This window comes from Salmo trutta, chromosome 5 (genome assembly GCF_901001165.1).
Source record: "Salmo trutta chromosome 5, fSalTru1.1, whole genome shotgun sequence".
NCBI classification, from domain to species: Eukaryota; Metazoa; Chordata; class Actinopteri; order Salmoniformes; family Salmonidae; genus Salmo; species Salmo trutta.
The window spans coordinates 25,037,595-25,056,130 of NC_042961.1; the positions used below are offsets into that span (position 1 = coordinate 25,037,595).

Here is an 18,536-nt window from a genome sequence, read left to right on the forward strand (position 1 = left end):
CCGTGCCATGGATCATCACTACAGGTTCCACACCATGGATCATCACTTGAGGCTTTGTGCCATGGATCATCACTGGAGGCTCCGGGCCATGGATTATCACTGGAGGCTTTGTGCCATGGATCATCTCTACAGGCTCCGGGCCATGGATCATCCCTACAGGCTTCTTGCCATGGATTATCCCTACAGGCTCCGGGCCATGGATTATCACTGGAGGCTTCGTTCCATGGATCATCCCTACAGGCTCCGGGCCATGGATCATCACTGGAGGCTTCGTGCCATGGATCATCCCTACAGGCTCCGGGCCATGGATCATCACTGGAGGCTTCGTGCCATGGATCATCCCTACAGGCTCCGGGCCATGGATCATCACTGGAGGCTTCGTGCCATGGATCATCACTGGAGGCTTCGGACCATAGATCATCCTTGGAGGCTTCCTACGTGGAGCTGGAACCGGTCTCACCGGACTGGGGAGACGCACAGGAGACTGGGTGCACAGAGCAGGCACAGGGTATACTGGGCTGTGGAGGCGCACTGGAGGTCTGGAGCTTAGGGCTGGCACACCCCGTCCTGGCTGGATGTTTATTTTAGCCCAGCAAGGGCGGAGCGCTGGCACAGGACAAACTGGTTTGTGCTGGCGCAGGATAACCTGGGCCGAAGAGACGCACTGGAGACCAGGAACGTTGAGCCGGCACACTTCTTCCTGGCTGACTGCCAACTCTAGCATGGCAACTGTGAGGAGCTTGCACTGAGCGCACCGGGCTGTGAGTGCGCACTGGCGACACAGTGCGCATCACCGCATAACACGGTGCTTGCTGGGTCACTCGCTCCCCACGGTAAGCATGGGGAGTTGGCTCAGGTCTCGGCCCCGACTTCGGCAATCTCCCCGTGTGCCCCCCCCAAAAAATGTTTTTGCCGCTGCCTCTCGGGCTTCCGTTGTTGCCGTGCTTGTTCCTCCCAGTATCGCTGTTCCGCTTCCGCTGCCTCTATCTCCTCTTGCGGATGGCGATACTCCCCAGGCCTTGTCCAGGGTCCTGCCCCATCCAGGATTTCCTCCCAGGTCCAGTCCTCCTGACCACGCTGCTTGGTCCTTTGGTGGTGGAATCTCCTGTAACGGTTGTCCAAAGGAGTAGACCAAGGTGCAGCGTGGTAAGTGTTCATCTTGATATTTATTTTTACTCAGAACACTTAAACAAAATAATAAACAATGGTAAACGACCGTCACGTCTTGCTGGCTTACCGAGCAGTACAAAAATAAGATCCCACAACTCAAGGAGGGAAAAAGGGCTGCCTAAGTATGGTTCCCAATCAGAACCAACGATAGGCAGCTGCCTCTGATTGGAAACCATACCTAGCCAAAACATAGAAATATAAAACATAGAATGCCCACCCCACACCCTGACCTAACAAAATAGAGAAATAAACCGTCTCTCTCAGGTCAGGGCGTGACACAACACCCACTCGTAGCACGCGCTCCAGCAGGTATATCTCACTGGTCATCCCCAAAGCCAACACCTCCTTTGGCCACCTTTCCTTCCAGTTCTCTGCTGCCAATGACTGGAACGAATTGCAAAAATTGCTTAAGTTGGACACTTATATCTCCCTCACTAACTTTAAGCATCAGCTATCTGAGCAGCTTACCGATCGCTGCAGCCCATTTGTAAATAGCCCATCCAACTACCAACCTCATCCCCATATTGTTTTTATTTACTTTTTTAAAATTATTTTACACATCAGTATCTCTACTTGCACATCATCATCTGGACATCTATCACTCCAGTGTTAATTTTCTAAATTGTAATTACTTCGCTACTATGGCCTATTTATTGCCTTACCTCCTTACTCCATTTGCACACATTGTACATAGATTTTTCTATTGTGTTATTGACTGTACTTTTGTTTATCCCACGCGTAACTCTGTGTTATTGTTTATTGTCGCACTGCTTTGCTTTATCGTAGCCAGGTCGCAGTTGTAAATGAGAACTTGTTCTCAACTGGCCTACCTGGATAAATAAAGGTGAAATAAAAAAAAATACAGATTTTAAAGGATTTATTTTTTCTTCACTCTGAATTCACCCAGTGTGTCATTACATATCATACCGTTCCACAATGATTACAACCCCACCTTCATGCCCTTCCTGCTAAATGATATCCGTGTTGGGATAGGCTCCAGCTCTGCTGAGGAGTTCCACCCTAGAAACAACCCCCCACCCCTCCCCTTCCTTAGCCCCCTCCTCAGATAAAGGGCTTTTGTTCTGCATCTAATGTTTTCACTGGGAAACTGGGTGCAGCCGAGGGAAGAGAGACAGAGAGAGAGACTTTCAATACGCTTTTGGGCACTGAATACACTGTGAGTATTTCTTTCTCCCTTTATTCCTCTTTCTTTTTTACTTCCTCCATATTTCTCTCATTGCAAGAGACAGTTAAAGACTCTACTCTTACCCTCCAGCTGGACTCCAGGTTTCCTCTCCTACGCCATGACCCGCCCCTACACCATCTCACTTGGACTCCTGCTCCTCCTCATTGGCTACGCAGCGGCAGGTAAGAGCCATGATTGGGTATTGCTGGGGTTAGAGGTCATAGGGGAAAGGGCAGGGGGCACAGGAGATGTGTAAACAAACCATCAATAGGTGTGTTGTTTACTCTGTCAGATTCTGTTCTATCTGGAACCAAAAATGATTTTCCTATGGGGACAGCCGAAGAACACTTTTGGTACCTTGTTTTCTAAGAGTGTAGCGACGCAGAGTACTCACCATGCAATGGAGTTGAATAGTTATTTGTGCTTCGTGAACAGCTGGAAATCATTTTTTAAATCAATCTTAAAATGTATTTATAAAGCCCTTTTTACATCAGCCGATGTCACAAAGTGCTGTACAGAAACCCAGCCTAAAACCCCAAACAGCAAGCAATGCAGATGTAGAAGCATAATGTGATGTCAAAACTTACATGAATTGGGGATCTTTCCACTGTAAAATGGACCTTCTCTTTAAGGAATATCAATCTTGGGCATTCAGCATATAGGTTACAGGATGTGTGTGTGCGGAGGTGATGGTTGGATGAACATGTGTGTGTGTGTGAGAGAGAGAGAGAGAAAGGCCGTGTCTGAATACCCAGACTAGAGTAGTAAGTAGCATGAGAAAAAAATATGTTTTACAGTATGTGAAATTTAGAAAGTAGTTTTCTGAATGCATCATTAAATGCGCAAATGCGTTGACTCCCACCATGCTTTAATTTTGGTGCAGCGCGTCAATTTATCTGATTATCAGCTGTTGTCGAAAAGTCGGATCAGACAATTGAATTAAAATGCCGAAATGGGTATACAGTTTATGTAGTACGCTAGTCTGGGTATTCAGACACGGCTAGAGAGAGAGAGAGAGAGAGAGAGAGAGCAGGGACTCATTGGGTTAGAACATCTGTTTCTTATTTTTAAAGCGGCATCGACCATTCTCCATGTAGTACTCCATCAGTACAGTGTTTGACTACAAACATCTTCAATTGTGTCCATATGTCCCGTGTCTGTCTCCAAACCTATCATTCCAACCTTGTTCACTGCTCAAACTGACTTCCAGAGAAAATCACAAACACTTTGGTCACTCCTCCATATCCGACTCTATATAGGCTTGAGTGTGACTTCATACACCAGGAATGGCCAACTATTGCAACAACACATAGAACCACGCATTTCTCGCTCTCTCTGCCAACACACTATCGATCCAGGAAGTACCCTGGAGATCTGACTAACGACCTGTTTGTCTTATTTCCATTGGCGGGTCTGTATTAGGCAAGAGCTGGTTTGTGGGACCACTGGTGTTGTGTACTAACTGATCTAATGCTCTGGCTCAGGCTGTGTTCTTCATTATTCACTCCACCGCAAACACGCACGCCAACTTCCGAACCCTGTCTCCCAGGGCGAAGTGTGTTAGATCAGGCTCCTGTGGGCTGCTGTTTTTTCCTTTCCTATTGGCCGGTTTCCTCTGAGTGTGTGGGTCAGTATTTCTCAACCTCCTGGTGCAACTGTGATAGAATACACAAAAGGAGTGTGCACTTCATCAGGCATGTCATCATCTGCCTCATTTGCCTTTGTCCAACACACGCTCCCCCCCAGACAAGCTTTAGCTGCAGTCTTAAGGCCTTTTGGTGTCCCGACATGTTGATAGCCAAACCAGAGAAGCACAGGCTGTTTTAACTACCAGAGCAGGGAATTCTGGCATTCAACTATGCTCAGATTACATACACTGGATAGCTATAGAACTGAGACAGCATCCTGCCTGCATCGGTGTGCCTGTGTGTTTGTTTGTATCACGTGCTAAACTTTGATTCAAAGACGATGCCCTCCATGCATCTTTCACAGATTGTGATCAATTGACATGTCTTCCTCGGAAAAAGCCTTGAAGTTTGCCGACTGGCTAATATGCCCAGATGGATTTCACATACTGGATGTTATGGGTCCGTCTGTAGTACTGACGCAGAGACATGTGGTGCGTTTTTCTATTGAATGAAATCCAAAGAGGAGCTCTATCTTACATTCATCCTTTGGGTTTCCTTGGCTTTTGTCCTGGGTCCACTTGGCATGCTCTGTGGTGGTGTAATGGAGCTTATAAAATTGTACCGTGGGATAGCGCCATAAAAACAGCACAACTGGTAATTCATGGCTGCTGTTCACAGGGCACTGGAGGACAGTCATGATGTTGGAAAAGTAAATGGTCCTTATGTTGTGTTACTTTTATGACAGGCAGGGGACAGACTACTATACATGTGAGAGAGGCCAAATTCAAACCTTAGACTGCTATATATATGTTGTATGCAACGGTCTTTGTTCTGTGTTTGTAATGCCTTTTAGTGTGCATATAATGCTACATAAAAAACGTTCCTAAGGTCCTAGGACGATATATAGTAACAAAGACATTTCCAGCTTGAATGATTTATGTTAAAACGTTCTGTGACGTCATGGAAACCAGGTACAACAGGAAGTGTGGCTGAAGAGAATAGACAGGGCTCCATGCCATAGATTATACTGTACATGTTCTATGCTCCATGCGTCATTAAGAAGACACCTGTCTTCACAGACATACGGACCACACATCCCAGCCACATTCCTCACTGCCATAGCCACCAGCGACCAGCTCTTAAGCTCACAGAGAAAAATAAGGGCTCTTAAAAAGGGGTAGGTGGTTAATTGGAACCATAAAACCTGCATGGCGAATGGAAAAAGGTGGTCGAACAATGTATGGAGGTTTCTCCACCACACCCAACCCATAAAGGTTCAAGGTTGACTCCAACTGAGAGCACCTCGCAGTTCACTGCCAGACAAAGTGTTGAGTTGTGTATCAAAGCTAAGCAAAAGGTGTAGTCTACTTGACCTAAGGTTATGCAAGTATGCAATGCTGCACTAACTCTGTCCCATACTGCACTGACTCTGGATCATCGGCATCTCTTCTGAATAAACTGTGTCACGTCCTGGTGAAAGTAAGGGTGTACTGATCCCAGTTCAGTTTGCTGGAGCGCCATGTCAGCAGAATGGCATGTGGCCAGGGGTTGTGGTGAACTGATTGGCTGGGCTGCAGGCTGCCTGCAGAGCGGAGATGTAGAGGTAATAGAAAACACGTTGAACGGGCTGTGAACCAGACAGACGGGAGAGGGAGGGAGAACAAGGAGAGGAGACAAGGAAGGCTTGTTTTGGTGACCTTTACCGATTTGCTGGATTTATAATGGAACAGAACTGAGTTTTTTCCATTTCTGCTGAGAAGAAATTAGGCTGTGGATAGATAGTATACAAAAAAAAAATACACTGGGTTTTCTCAGGGAGGATTTGAGAATTCTGCTCTGGTGTGTATTGAAGTCCATAAGTATGTCCTCTAGTCTAGCCCGTTTGAAGAATGTACAGTAAGACTAAGCTATTGAAATGATAAAAGAACCCTTGTTGGTAAAGTCAGAAATAAAGTTTAAAACATGATCTGTTCTTCAAGATAACACATATTTGTCTTGTAATCAAAAATGATGTCTGCTGGCCTATGTTTTCCATCAGGACCCGAGTCTGAGCTCCAACCCAGAGATGTCCGGTCGAGTGCCTGTCAGGACCACAGTACTCTTCATGACAGAATGGATGTAGTGGAGAAGGTGGAGTAGTAATCACAATGCTTTTCACGGTCTTGTTTGGTCACACGTTAAACAAAACATATCTAATAAATCCTTCATAAACACTTTATAAGGCATATGTTGCTGCTTCACAAACCACTCATAACCAAACATCATAGCATATTAAAAGGTGATATAACAGGTCCTTGCAAATGCTGCTTTTTAAAATTTGGCGTAACCTTTATGGCACTCTTTAGTATGACATAGTAGTATTCTTCTAAATGATTTATGTAGTAGGACTTAAAGGGTTCAATCAGACATTCGATCTTTGAAGGAATTTGGAAGATTTCCCAGTGGTTTGTAACATTAATACTGTATATCAACTTGTTTTTCGTTTGATCGACGGCCAAACTATCTGCACTATTTCCTTTTAAGGATATGATTTTTTAGCTAAAGTGCCCATCCAAACGACTTGAGCAGTGGAATTCACTTGAGCAGTGGAATTCACTCAGTTACTAACATTTCTTCCTCTTTAAATTCACGCCACCCAGAGAGTATTGATGTTGAGTGAGTATTGAGTGCATCTGAGGAGAATCTATCCCTGGCGGGTAGCCTAGTGTTTAGAGAGGCGAGCCAGCAACCGGAGGGTTGCCAGTTTGAATCCCGGGTCTGACAGGAAAAATATGTTAGGAAGTGAGCTGATAACTGGAGGGTTGCTGGTATCAAATCCTAGATGCTGTTATGCCCTTGAGCAAGGCACTTAAACCCTCACAACAGCGGTGGGTATAGGACAGTTAAAAACAATGGTACTAGCTTCAGCTTGTACATTGATATGCTTACTTACTTACTATCCAATTCTTTAAAGAGATTCTCCGGTACCTTTTAGTCATTAGTTCTGAAAGTAGGCTCACGACCCAAAAGTGGTCCCCGAAAATTGCTTACTACGTCACATATGTGCAGATATGTGCACCATGTCATTTCTCTCTCAATCGTTCTGTGTGCGCATCTTGCTAGCTGTCACTCGATTGCTTGGGGGCTGGCCCACGTGGGGGAAATGTAGGGAAAATGGCACCGCACAGCTCCAGAAAACAGTTGTTTTCATACTAGGGATTATGTGGGTAATTAAGGTAAAACAGTAAATCTGTTCATAGATTATGTATGTATGAACTACACATTGACACATCCAGCCCAAAGCGGGAGTTAAAAAACAATACTTACTAGTCGCTAAAGTTCCCGGAGCAAGTCTTTAAGATCGACACTCAGGTCTAGGTTAAAGGGATAAGGCCTAAGAATCAATGTGAGTTTGGCTGATAGATGACCCTGTCTGTCTCCTGCAGCATGTAGAGGACACAGTACAAAAGCTGGAGGCTGAGCTGGCCATGCTGCTGGACGCCATAGAAGTCCCTGAGTGGAGTCCCCTGCTGGAAACTGTTGGAAAACCTGTGGTGGACATCCTGGACGGCCAGAGACTGGGAGAGAATGGCGACTCCTGAGAGAGGAAGAGGAGAAGATCTCTGTTGAGCAGCTACTCATGCTACTTCACTCCAGCTTTAGGAAGTGATGAGGGTGCACCTGGCTAGGGCAAACAATGAAAGACTAATGTACAGTCTCTGCCGTTTTGCTGAAGTTGTATTTTGTAAGTGGACAAAAACAGTATAAAACAAGCCCTTTAAAGTGTAAACACAGGCTTAGTATATATTCTGTGGTACAGTCGATAGATCACAACACTAAAGCTTATTTTTCCCCGTAATACACTGCTCTATTCCTCGGGCACTCTCATTCTTTCTCTCGTCTTTGGCTAAACTTGAATCCCTACACTCAGGGGTAACTGTGTCTCCAGCCTCTCAGGATGTTTACCTCAAAGTCCTAAACCATTGATTGTTTTATCTGGTAATGTATTCTGTTTTGGGTGGGATTGACCCTTTTCTGTCCCATGCCTCTCTTCCGCCCCCTGGTGTCAATCAAGAGCGATACATGCAGCACCGAGTCACCAAGGTAGACCTTGACCTTTACCACAGATTAAGAATCAGGTTACCCCAACCCCCAATCCTATACAAACATTTTACATTTACATTTTAGTCATTTAGCAGACGCTCTTATCCAGAGCGACTTACAGTAGTGAATGCATTTCATACATGTTTTTTTTTTTCATATTTTTTTTTCATACTGGTCCCCCGTGGGAATCGAACCCACAACCCTGGCTTTGCAAACACCCTGTATCCGTGGTTAGGGACCACTAATAATCTCAATGTGGATGAATGACAAAAACAAAATCATTACAGACTACTAGAAGGAATGTATTTATTTATCAAAGCAGTTAAAGCAGTTTGTTTCAATACACAGAGCAGTTTGAATAGGTACAGTACATGGCTTCCACTGAGACCCAGGCTAGTTGCAAGTGTATTTATTTAGTCCCCATAAAAATCTTACAGAACATGTTCAAAATCGAATCACAAAAAGGAGAGTGGTCATAGATCATCAAACCTGTTTTCTTTTGTTCTTAAAAATAATGTACACTATTTTACTAAATGTTTCTACAAAGATCAGACACTGTTAGATGTGAGAGCGTTGATCCTTATCCAGTTCATGGTAAAGCTGCTGTGGTAGTTGGTCACTCGCTCTGTAACAACGCTGTTTGAAACACCCAGGTAAATACACTTACAACAATGTTATCCAATAAACTAGAATGCAAACACATTGGTAAGAACATATTTTCGATTTTTGCGAGTTAGGCAAGCAACATCCGATCGGGAATGGAGGTGAATTTTAGATACCAAGGGAATGATATTAGGCTACAATACTGTTGAAAAAAGCTACCCAGGGTTCTATTAAATTCAATGACTATTCATTACAAATACTAGACATAATTACATGGCCATTTCTAGCAGTGGAGACTGAGCATTCAATCAAGTTTGTTTTATCTAATCGTCATTAGAGAGGACAATGTAAAGACATGTCGAAGAGCTGTATATATACTGTATATAATAAACCTGCGGTTTGAATTGAAGAGGGCAGTCCATAAGCGTAGAAGAAGGATATCAAGGATCTGGAAGGATTCTGTATGGAGGAATGGTCTAAAATCCCTCCCAAGGTTCTCCAATTCATAAAACATTAAAAAAATGTCTCAGTACCGTTATCCTCGTGAGGTATTGAAAAAGGGTGTCAATAATTTTGACCCCTACCTTTGAAAAAAAGTAAGCTTTTTCAAGGGTGTGAATCATTTCAGACCCCACTGGATGTATGCACACAGTGCATTCGGAAAGTATTCAGACCCATTGACTTTTAAAGTTTTTGTTACGTTACAGCCTTATTCTAAAATGGATTCAATAGTTTTTTCCCCCATCAATCTACTCACAATACCCCATAATGACAAAGCAAAAACAGATTTTTTAGACATTTATTTAAAAAATGTAAACTGAAATATCACATTTACATAAGTATTCAGTCCCTTTACTCAGTACTTTGTTGAAGCACCTTTGGCAGCGAGTCTTCTTGTATATGACGCTAAAAGCTTAGAACACCTGTATTTGGGGTGTTTCTCCAATTCTTCTCTGCAGATCCTCTCAAGCTCTGTCAGGTTGGATGGGGAGCGTCGCTGCACAGCTATTTTCAGGTCTCTCCAGAGATGTTCGATCGGGTTCTTCAGGTCTCTCCAGAGATGTTTGATTGGGTTCAAGTCCGGTTTCTGGCTGGGCCACTCAAGGACATTCAGAAGCCACTCTTGCGTTGTCTTGGCTGTGTGCTTAGGGTCGTTGTCCTGTTGGAAGGTGAATCTTCGCCCCAGTCTGAGGTCCTGAGCACTCTGGAGCAGGTTTTCATCAAGGATCTCTCTTTCCCTCAATCCTGACTAGTCTCCCAGTCCCTTCCACTGAAAAACATCATGATGCTGCCACCACCATGCTTCACCGTAGGGATGGTGCCAATTTACTCCAGATGTGAAGCTTGGCATTCAGGCCAAAGAGTTCAATCTTGGTTTCATCAGACCAGAGAATCTTGTTTCTCATGGTCTGAGAGTCCTTTAGGTGCCTTTTAGCAAACTCCAAGCGGGCTCTCATGTGCCTTTTACTGAAGAGTGGCTTCCATCTGGCCACTCTACCATAAAGGCCTGATTGGTGGTGCTGCAGAGATGTTTGTCCTTCTGCTGGCCTTCCCTGTAGCTCAGTTGGTAGAGCATGGTGTTTGCAACACCAGGGTTGTGGGTTCGATTCCCACAGGGGGCCAGCACAGAAAAAAAAAAATGTATGAAAAAATGTATGAAATTGTATGAAATGTATGCATTCACTACTGTAAGTCGCTCTGGATAAGAGCGTCTGCTAAATGACGTAAATGTAAATGTAAATGCAAGGGTCTCCCATCTCCACAGAGGAACTCTGGAGCTCTGTCAGTGTGACCATCGGGATCTTGGTCACCTTCCTGACCAAGGCCCTTCTCCACCGATTGTGCAGTTTGACCGGGCGGCCAGCTCTAGGAAGTGTTTTGGTAGTTCCAAACTTCTTCCATTTAAGAATGATGGAGGCCACTGTGTTCTTGGGGACCTTCAATGCTACAGAAATGTTTTGGTACCCTTCCCCAGATCTGTGCCTCGACACAATCCTGTCTCGGAGCTCTATGGACAATTCCTTCGACCTCATGGCATGGTTTTTGCTCTGACATGCACTGTCAACTGTGAGACCTTACATAGACAGGTTTGTGGTTTTCCAAATCATGTCCAATCAATTGAATTTACCACAGGTGGACTCCAATCACATTGTAGAAATATCTCAAGGATGATCTATGGAATCAGGATGCACCTGAGCTCAATTTCAAGTCTCATAGCAAACGGTCTGAATACTTATGTAAATATAGGTATTTCTGTTTTTTATTTTTAATACATTTGCAAAAATGTCTAAACCTGTTTTCGCTTTGTCGTTATGGGGTATTGTGTGTAGATTGATGAGGAAAAACAACTATTTAATACATTTTAGAATAAGGCTGTAACTTAACAAAATGTGGAACAAGTCAATTGGTCTGAATACTTTCCAAATATGTGTGTATGTATATGTATCTATACACTACTGGTCAAAGTTTTACAATACCTACTCATTCAAGGGTTTTTCTAGATTTTTTTGTGAAGACATCAAAACTGCGAAATAACACATATGGAATAATGTAGTAACCAAAAAAGTGTTAAACAAATCAAAATATATTTTATATTTCAGATCATTCAAATAGCCGCCCTTCGCCTTGATGACAGCTTTGCACACTCTTGGCATTCTCTAAACCAGCTTCATGAGGTAGTCACCTGGAATGCATTTTAATTAAGAGGCGTGCCTTCTTCAAAGTTAATTTGTGGAATTTCTTTCCTTCTTAATGAGTTTGAGCCAATCAGTTGTGTTGTGACAACGTATGGGGGTAATATAGAAGATATCCCTATTTGGTAAAAGACCAAGTCCATATTAAGGCAAGAACAACTCAAATAAGCAAAGAGAAATGACAGTCCATCATTACTTTAAGACATGAAGGTCAGTCAATCCAGAAAATTTAAAAGAACTTTGAACGTTTCTTCAAGTGCAGTCGCAAAAACCATCAAGCGCTATGATGAAACTGTCTCTCATGAGGACCGCCACAGGAATGTAAGACCCAGAGTTACCTCTGCTGCAGAGGATAAGTTCATTGGAGTTACCAGCCTCAGAAATTGCAGCCCAAATAAATGCTTCACAGAGTTCAAGTAACAGAACAATCTCAGCATCAACTGTTCAGAGGAGACTGTGAATCAGGCATTCATTGTCAAATTGCTGCAAAGATACCACTATTTAAGGACACCAATAATAAGAAGAGACTTGCTTAGGCCAAGAAACATGAGCAACGGACATTAGACTGATGGATATTTTTCCTTTGATCTAGAGTCCAAATTGGAGATATTTTGTTCCAACCGCCGTGTCTTTGTGAGACGTGGTGTGAGGGAACGGATGATCTCTGCATATATGGTTCCCACAGTAAAGCATGGAGGAGGAGGTGTGATGGTGTGGGCATGCTTTGCTGGTGACACTGTCTGTGATTTATTTAGATTTCAAGGCACACTTTACCAGCATGGCTACCACAGCATTCTGCAGCGATACGCCATCCCATCTGGTTTGGGCTTAGTCCCACTATCATTTGTTTTTCAACAGGACAATGACCCAACACACCTCCAGGCTGTGTTAGGGCTATTTTACCAAGAAGGAGAGTGATGGAGTGCTTCATCAGATGACTTGGCCTCTACAATCACCCGACCTCAACCCAATTGAGATGGTTTGGGATGAGTCGGACCGCAAAGTGAAGTAAAAGCAGCCAACAAGTGCTCAGCGTATGTGGGAACTCTTCAAGACTGTTGGAAAAGCATTCCAGGTGAAGCTGGTTGAGAGAATGCCAAGCGTGTGCACAGCTGTTAAAATATATTTTAATTTGTTTAACACTTTTTTGGTTACTACATTATTCCATGTGTTATTTCATAGATTCGATGTCTTCACTATTATTCTACAATGTAGCAAATAGTAAAAATAAAGAAAAACCCTTGAGTAGGTGTTCTAAAACTTTTGACCGGTAGTGTATATATTTTTATATATACATATATACATATATACATATATACATAAATACAGTACAGGAACAGTCAAACGTTTGGACACACCTACTCATTCAAGGGTTTTTCTTTATTTTTACTATTTTCTGCATTGTAGAATAAAAAAAAATAACACATATGGAATAATGTAGTAACCAAAAAAGTGTTAAACAAATCAAAATATATTTTATATTTGAGATTCTTCAAAGTAGCCACCATTTGCCTTAATGACAGCTTTGCACACTCTTGGCATTCTCTCAACCAGTCTAATGAGGAATGCTTTTCCAACAAGTTCCCACATACGCTGAGCACTTGTTGGCTGCTTTTCCTTCACTCTGCGGTCCAACTGATCCCTAACCATCTCAAATGGGTTGAGGTCGGGTGATTGTGGAGGCCAGGCAATCTGATTAGGCACTCCATCACTCTCCTTCATGGTCAAATAGCCCTTACACAGCCTGGAGGTGTGTCATGGGTAATTGTCCTGTTGAAAAACAAATGCTAGTCCCACTAAGCCCAAACCAGATGGGATGGCGTATCGCTGCAGAATGCTGTGGTAGCCATGCTGGTTAAGTGTGCTTTGAATTCTAAAGAAATCACTGACAGTGTCACCAGCAAAGGACCCCCACACCGTCACACCACTTCCTCCATGCTTCACGGTGGAAACCACACATGCAGAGATCGTCTGTTCACCTACACTGTGTCTCACAAAGGTTGGAACACAAAATCTTAATTTTTAACTCATCAGACCAAAGGACAGATTTCCACCGGTCTAAAGTCCATTGGTCATGTTTCTTGGCCCAAGCAAGTCTCTTCTTATTATTGGTGTCCTTTAGTAGTGGTTTCTTTGCAGCAATTCGACCATGAAGGCCTGATTCACGCAGTCTCCTCTGAACAGTTGATGTTGAGATGTGTCTGTTACTTGAACTCTGTGAAGCACTTATTTAGGCTGTAATCTGAGGTGCAGTTAACTCTAATGAATTTATCCTCTTCAGCAGAGGTAACTCTGGGTCTTCCTTTACTCTGCGGTCCTCATGAAAGCCAGTTTCATCATAGCGCTTGATGATTTTTCTGACTACACTTGAAGAAACTTAAAAATTTCTTAACATTTTCCGGATTGACTGACCTTCATGTCTTAATGTAATGATGGACTGTCTTTTCTCTTTGCTTATTTGAGCTGTTCTTGCCATAATATGGACTCTTTCACCAAATAGGGCTATCGTCTGTATACCACCCCTAACCTATCACAACACAACTGATTGTCTGAAACGCATTAAGAAGGAAAGAAATTCCATAAATTAACAAGGCACACCTGTTAATTGAAATGCATTCCAGGTGACTACCTCAAGAAGCTGGTTGAGAGAATAACAAGAGTGTGCAAAGCTGTCATCAAAGCAAATACTTTTTTGGTTACTACATGATTCCATATGTGTCATTTCATAGTTTTGATGTCTTCACTATTATTCTACCATAAAGAAAATTGTACAAATAAAGAAAAACCCTGGAATGAGTAGGTATGTCCAAACTTTTGACTAGTACTGTATATGTATGTATGTTATTTAGCAGCCATTTATGACTTTTCACATAGCTAAGACCATCTAAGGGCATACTTAAACACTGCCCCAAACCTTTGGGCTTATACCTTTTCCATATACATAACAAAGCACATAAAACTCAAACTTACCCACATTGGAGCATAATTACTGACTTATTAAAACATCAATTTAAGGAAGGAAAAGCCTGTGCACTTGAACATATTCTTAAGACAAACTACGTGATGTCAAAAGTTACTGCATACAATCTAAAATATTATACCATCCATATAACACTGGGAATAAATGATTTGTACAGTTGTAGGAGGTTGTAAATCTTGTTTTTAGCAAACCTAGACATCACATAGACAGGCAAACAGGGCAGGGCTACACTGATTGGACGAGGCGAAAGTCAAGGTATGCTACTGCCATAGACTTTGTTAGACGACTCATCTTGGTATCTATCCCATTATAGCGTCTGAGAGCATGGGCAGCGCCATTGAAGTGGTCAAATTTCTTCTTCTTCTTTTGTGTTTGAAAAATGCATACAGCTTATATTGGTGATTTATCACCACCTGCAGTGCAGGAGTCCTGAACCAAATCTTGTGTGTCATTTATTTATTGTGGCCACTAATGGCAGTGATACAGCTTAATTAAAGCCATTTACCAACCAGGTAATCCAATTTGAAGTAGAAGCAAATGCTCTGATTATTAACTTATTGCTCCCAAGCCAAAGGAATCCCCACCCAGTTGACTACTTTAAAATTGAGGAAGCCCTCAATTGCAATGTCCATGCAAAAACAGATTATTGCCAAGTAAAGATCTCTATCCATCTCTATGGCCGAAGCTTGCATGTGCACATACTGTAAGCCATGCAAACCCTAGCATTCGGCTCTCCTACAAAATCAGATTAAAACCTTGAATAAAGGTACATGCAAGGTTTGAGACACCATCGTTGTAGTTAATGCGCTTATTTATATAGGAAAACTGCATTTTTTTCCCCACCTCACCTCTTTTTAAGAGGCATCTTGATTTTTTATTATATAATTAAATACTATTTAATTCCTCCCAAAAAACATTCCTTTATCTATAATCACAATAAATGGTTGTATACAAATGATAGTATTTTCACTTGCTGAAGGAACAGTGGTTCTATGCACAACAGAGAGGAAACATACATTCACACACTCAAAGTTCCTTAGAAATGGCTATGCAAATGGTAGAAAAGCTTTGGCATATGTGCCTACAAGTTGTGCCTGCACACTTGGAAATAAGATCAGTACAACAATGTATGAAGGTTTGGCTTCATACAACTCTTAATTTAGTAACATGTACGTTAATTTAGTAAGAAGAGCCCACATAAAACTGTGGAGAGTTAGGCTAGTCTATTTACACGTGTTACTTTGTTAGGCCTAGGGTTTTAAGGCGGACTATGCTACATGTTCCCAGATGCCCATGCTGAGAGTAAATGGCATCACCTTAAATGTACCACTGTCTCTACTAGGTGAAAGTTTCAACTACACAACTCAAAATACTGCCCAATGATAACGTTCTATATGAAGTGATCGAGACAATCATATTTGAGAGACAATTGTCAAATTCCACTAGGTTATAGTTACTGTTGTCTATTAAAGGATAATGATCAATTACGAGATTCTTTTGTAGCTATTCAAATGAAGTTGATCATTTCTGATCCATAGAAACAGAATGACTAGAACGACTGATCCCCTGTTAGTGACAATGTTTACGTTGAACAGATAAGAACTGAAGCAGTACGAGCATGTAGCCCACAATGGAACAGTGTGAGAAGAACAGCATATCTTGGCAACAGTCACAGAGATCGATGGTGAGGGAAACCTTCCATTTACACCGCAGTTGTACTTAGGGCCTTTGGAAATCTAACACTGTAGGGGATTATGTTTCGGTGGAGGAGCGTAATCGCTGTAGGAAAATCAAACTGGCATGCTGATGCATAATGTAGATATAATTACGTGTGATGAATGGCTATTGATTAACAATCAACACCATTTAAAGTGGTTTTACAGTATTGGATTAGTGATTTATTTACACTTGCAAAACCTTCTTATCCTTAATGGCCCATGCAGTATTATATGCTAATAAGGCTCACTCTCTGCGACTGGAAACAGTATTAACCTCTTAAAGTCTCTATCCACTGCACTACCTTAGAAATAGAATCACATAGAACATAGTAATATAATAGTAATCCTATTTCTATGTGAACTACACTGTATATTGGCATTGTGATACAATTATATATTATCATTGAAATGAAAGGCATTTGGAGATGGTAACCCAACAACAGTACTATTGTAGCTCCGAATAGGGTGCACAGAGAGAATGAGAGGGATTGAACGAGCTACACAGGCAAAGAAAACTAAGAGTGCCTAACTCTATTTGAATAATTCAGCATGTGAGTTTGCAGTGGGAGCTACATCTACTCGAGGCTGAAAGAGCAGGGAGGCTCTGCTAAAAAAAATTATCTTACACTCTTAAACCTGGCTCTGCATGTCATCAGGCTCATATACTGTGTCTGTGGCTACTGCTGCTTGTTATCCCCTCTCGTAATGATACCTTACTTTCATGCTATACTGTACGTTGCATAGAAGAGAGTTAGCGCTTACTCTAGGGGCGCGGAGGGCAGGGCCGCTCTGGAACCTGCAGTCCCATTCATGCCTTAACGATGGATGCTACAGAAGAAGAAATAGGGGAGCCATTTTGTGTCCTGCTGTGTATTGTTGTTCTGCTGTGCGTCCCTGTTCCCACAGTCATCATGGCTACATAGGAGAGGTTAAAGTATCTATAGGCATGGTTACACACACACACACACACACACACACACACACACACACACACACACACACACACACACACACACACACACACACACACACACACAGCAGCCTGTGAGACCACCAGGTGGCGGTGCGGTGCTAGGAGCTTCCAGGAGAGGAGCAGACCGAGCCGCACATGCTCAGTTTGGAGGAGGACTCAGGTTCGGGTTCGGGATCCTCATCCTCTGTGCCTCCCTCAGCCTCTCCGGATCCGTCTCCATCACCATCACCATCATCACCCCCCTCGGCAGCTCCTTCACACTCCCCTCCCTCTGCACCCTCCTCCTGACTCTTTTTCAACCTGAGAGACAGATGCAGACACAAGCACCAACGCACACACACACATACAAACACACAGACAGACAGACGGGACAGAGAGAAAAGGTCATTTGTGATTAAAATACATAGTGGGAGTCTAAAGACTATGATATACTCTCTGTCCAGAAATTATGCCCAAGTAGTAAAAATAGAACTCAAGCTCCATTAATTACAGCAATAAAGAAACTCCATTTGCCATGCAGGAAGAATTCCAAATTATGCTGCAATCTCATACACTGGTAAATAATGAATGAGGTATTAATTTAGATCAGGGCTGAACCAATATTCTCTCCCTCATGATCACAGAGCAGTCCCATATAGGGCTGTGGCGGTTACGAATATTCATCAGCTGGTGATTGTCAAGCAAATAACTGTCAGTCTCAAGGTAATTGACCGTTAATTAACATAAACACATTTAGCATCTCCTGGCTTCCACACATAGCCTACAAGCCATTTTAAAATGTCTAATAAATCCATGTAATATACAGTACCAGTCAAAAGTTTGGACACACCTACTCATTCCAGGGGTTTCATGTATTTTTACTATCTTCTACATTATAGAATAATAGTGAAGACATCAAAACGATGAAATAACACATGGAATCATGTAGTAACCAAAAAAAGTGTTAAACAAATTCCACATTGAGTAGACATAAATAGGAAATTACTATGAAATAATAATATATTTCAGTTATTTATACTGTACTGCTTGGCATTCCTTAAAGTCATTATCTCATCTCGGCTCAGGCAGTAGCAGCCAGCCAGCCAGCCAGCCAGACCATCTAATGTTATCTCTGTGCTCCCCATACTGTACCGTCTTTAGTCCTCCTATTTAGCTTGGCTAGCCCGACTAAATATGCTGCAGAGCTTTCTGGCTAAATCATTTTACTAGTTCTTCAAAATAGATAAGGCATACTTTCACGAATTGTCTCTATCCCTCTCATCATTGTGTTGTGTACTGTACATTCCTCTCTAATGCGGTCTATGCGGATCTAACATGAAGTAGCAGGCATAAAAGTGTATCTGTCTCTGTCTGAGACAGAAAGAACAGGTGCAATGGATTATGTTCATTGTAGTCAATTACCACGTTTCTGCGCTTAACTAGGTTGAATATTTGCTTAATTAATGAAAACCAAAATCGCCCTTCAGCCCAGCGTCCCACATAGTTCTTGACTTGATTTCTCT

General features: G+C 42.5%; 1 protein-coding gene across 1 annotated transcript in view; it reads right to left on the reverse strand.

The window, feature by feature from the left end:
- Window positions 1-14,701: 14,701 nt before the first annotated feature.
- The window catches only part of LOC115193952 (serine/threonine-protein kinase 32C), a 150,643-nt gene continuing 146,808 nt past the window's right edge, over window positions 14,702-18,536 (reverse strand). The window contains exon 12 of the mRNA XM_029753110.1: window positions 14,702-17,334. Within this exon, the coding sequence (XP_029608970.1) occupies window positions 17,133-17,334 (202 nt within the window). The 3' untranslated portion in view covers window positions 14,702-17,132. The remainder of the gene's footprint in view (window positions 17,335-18,536) is intronic.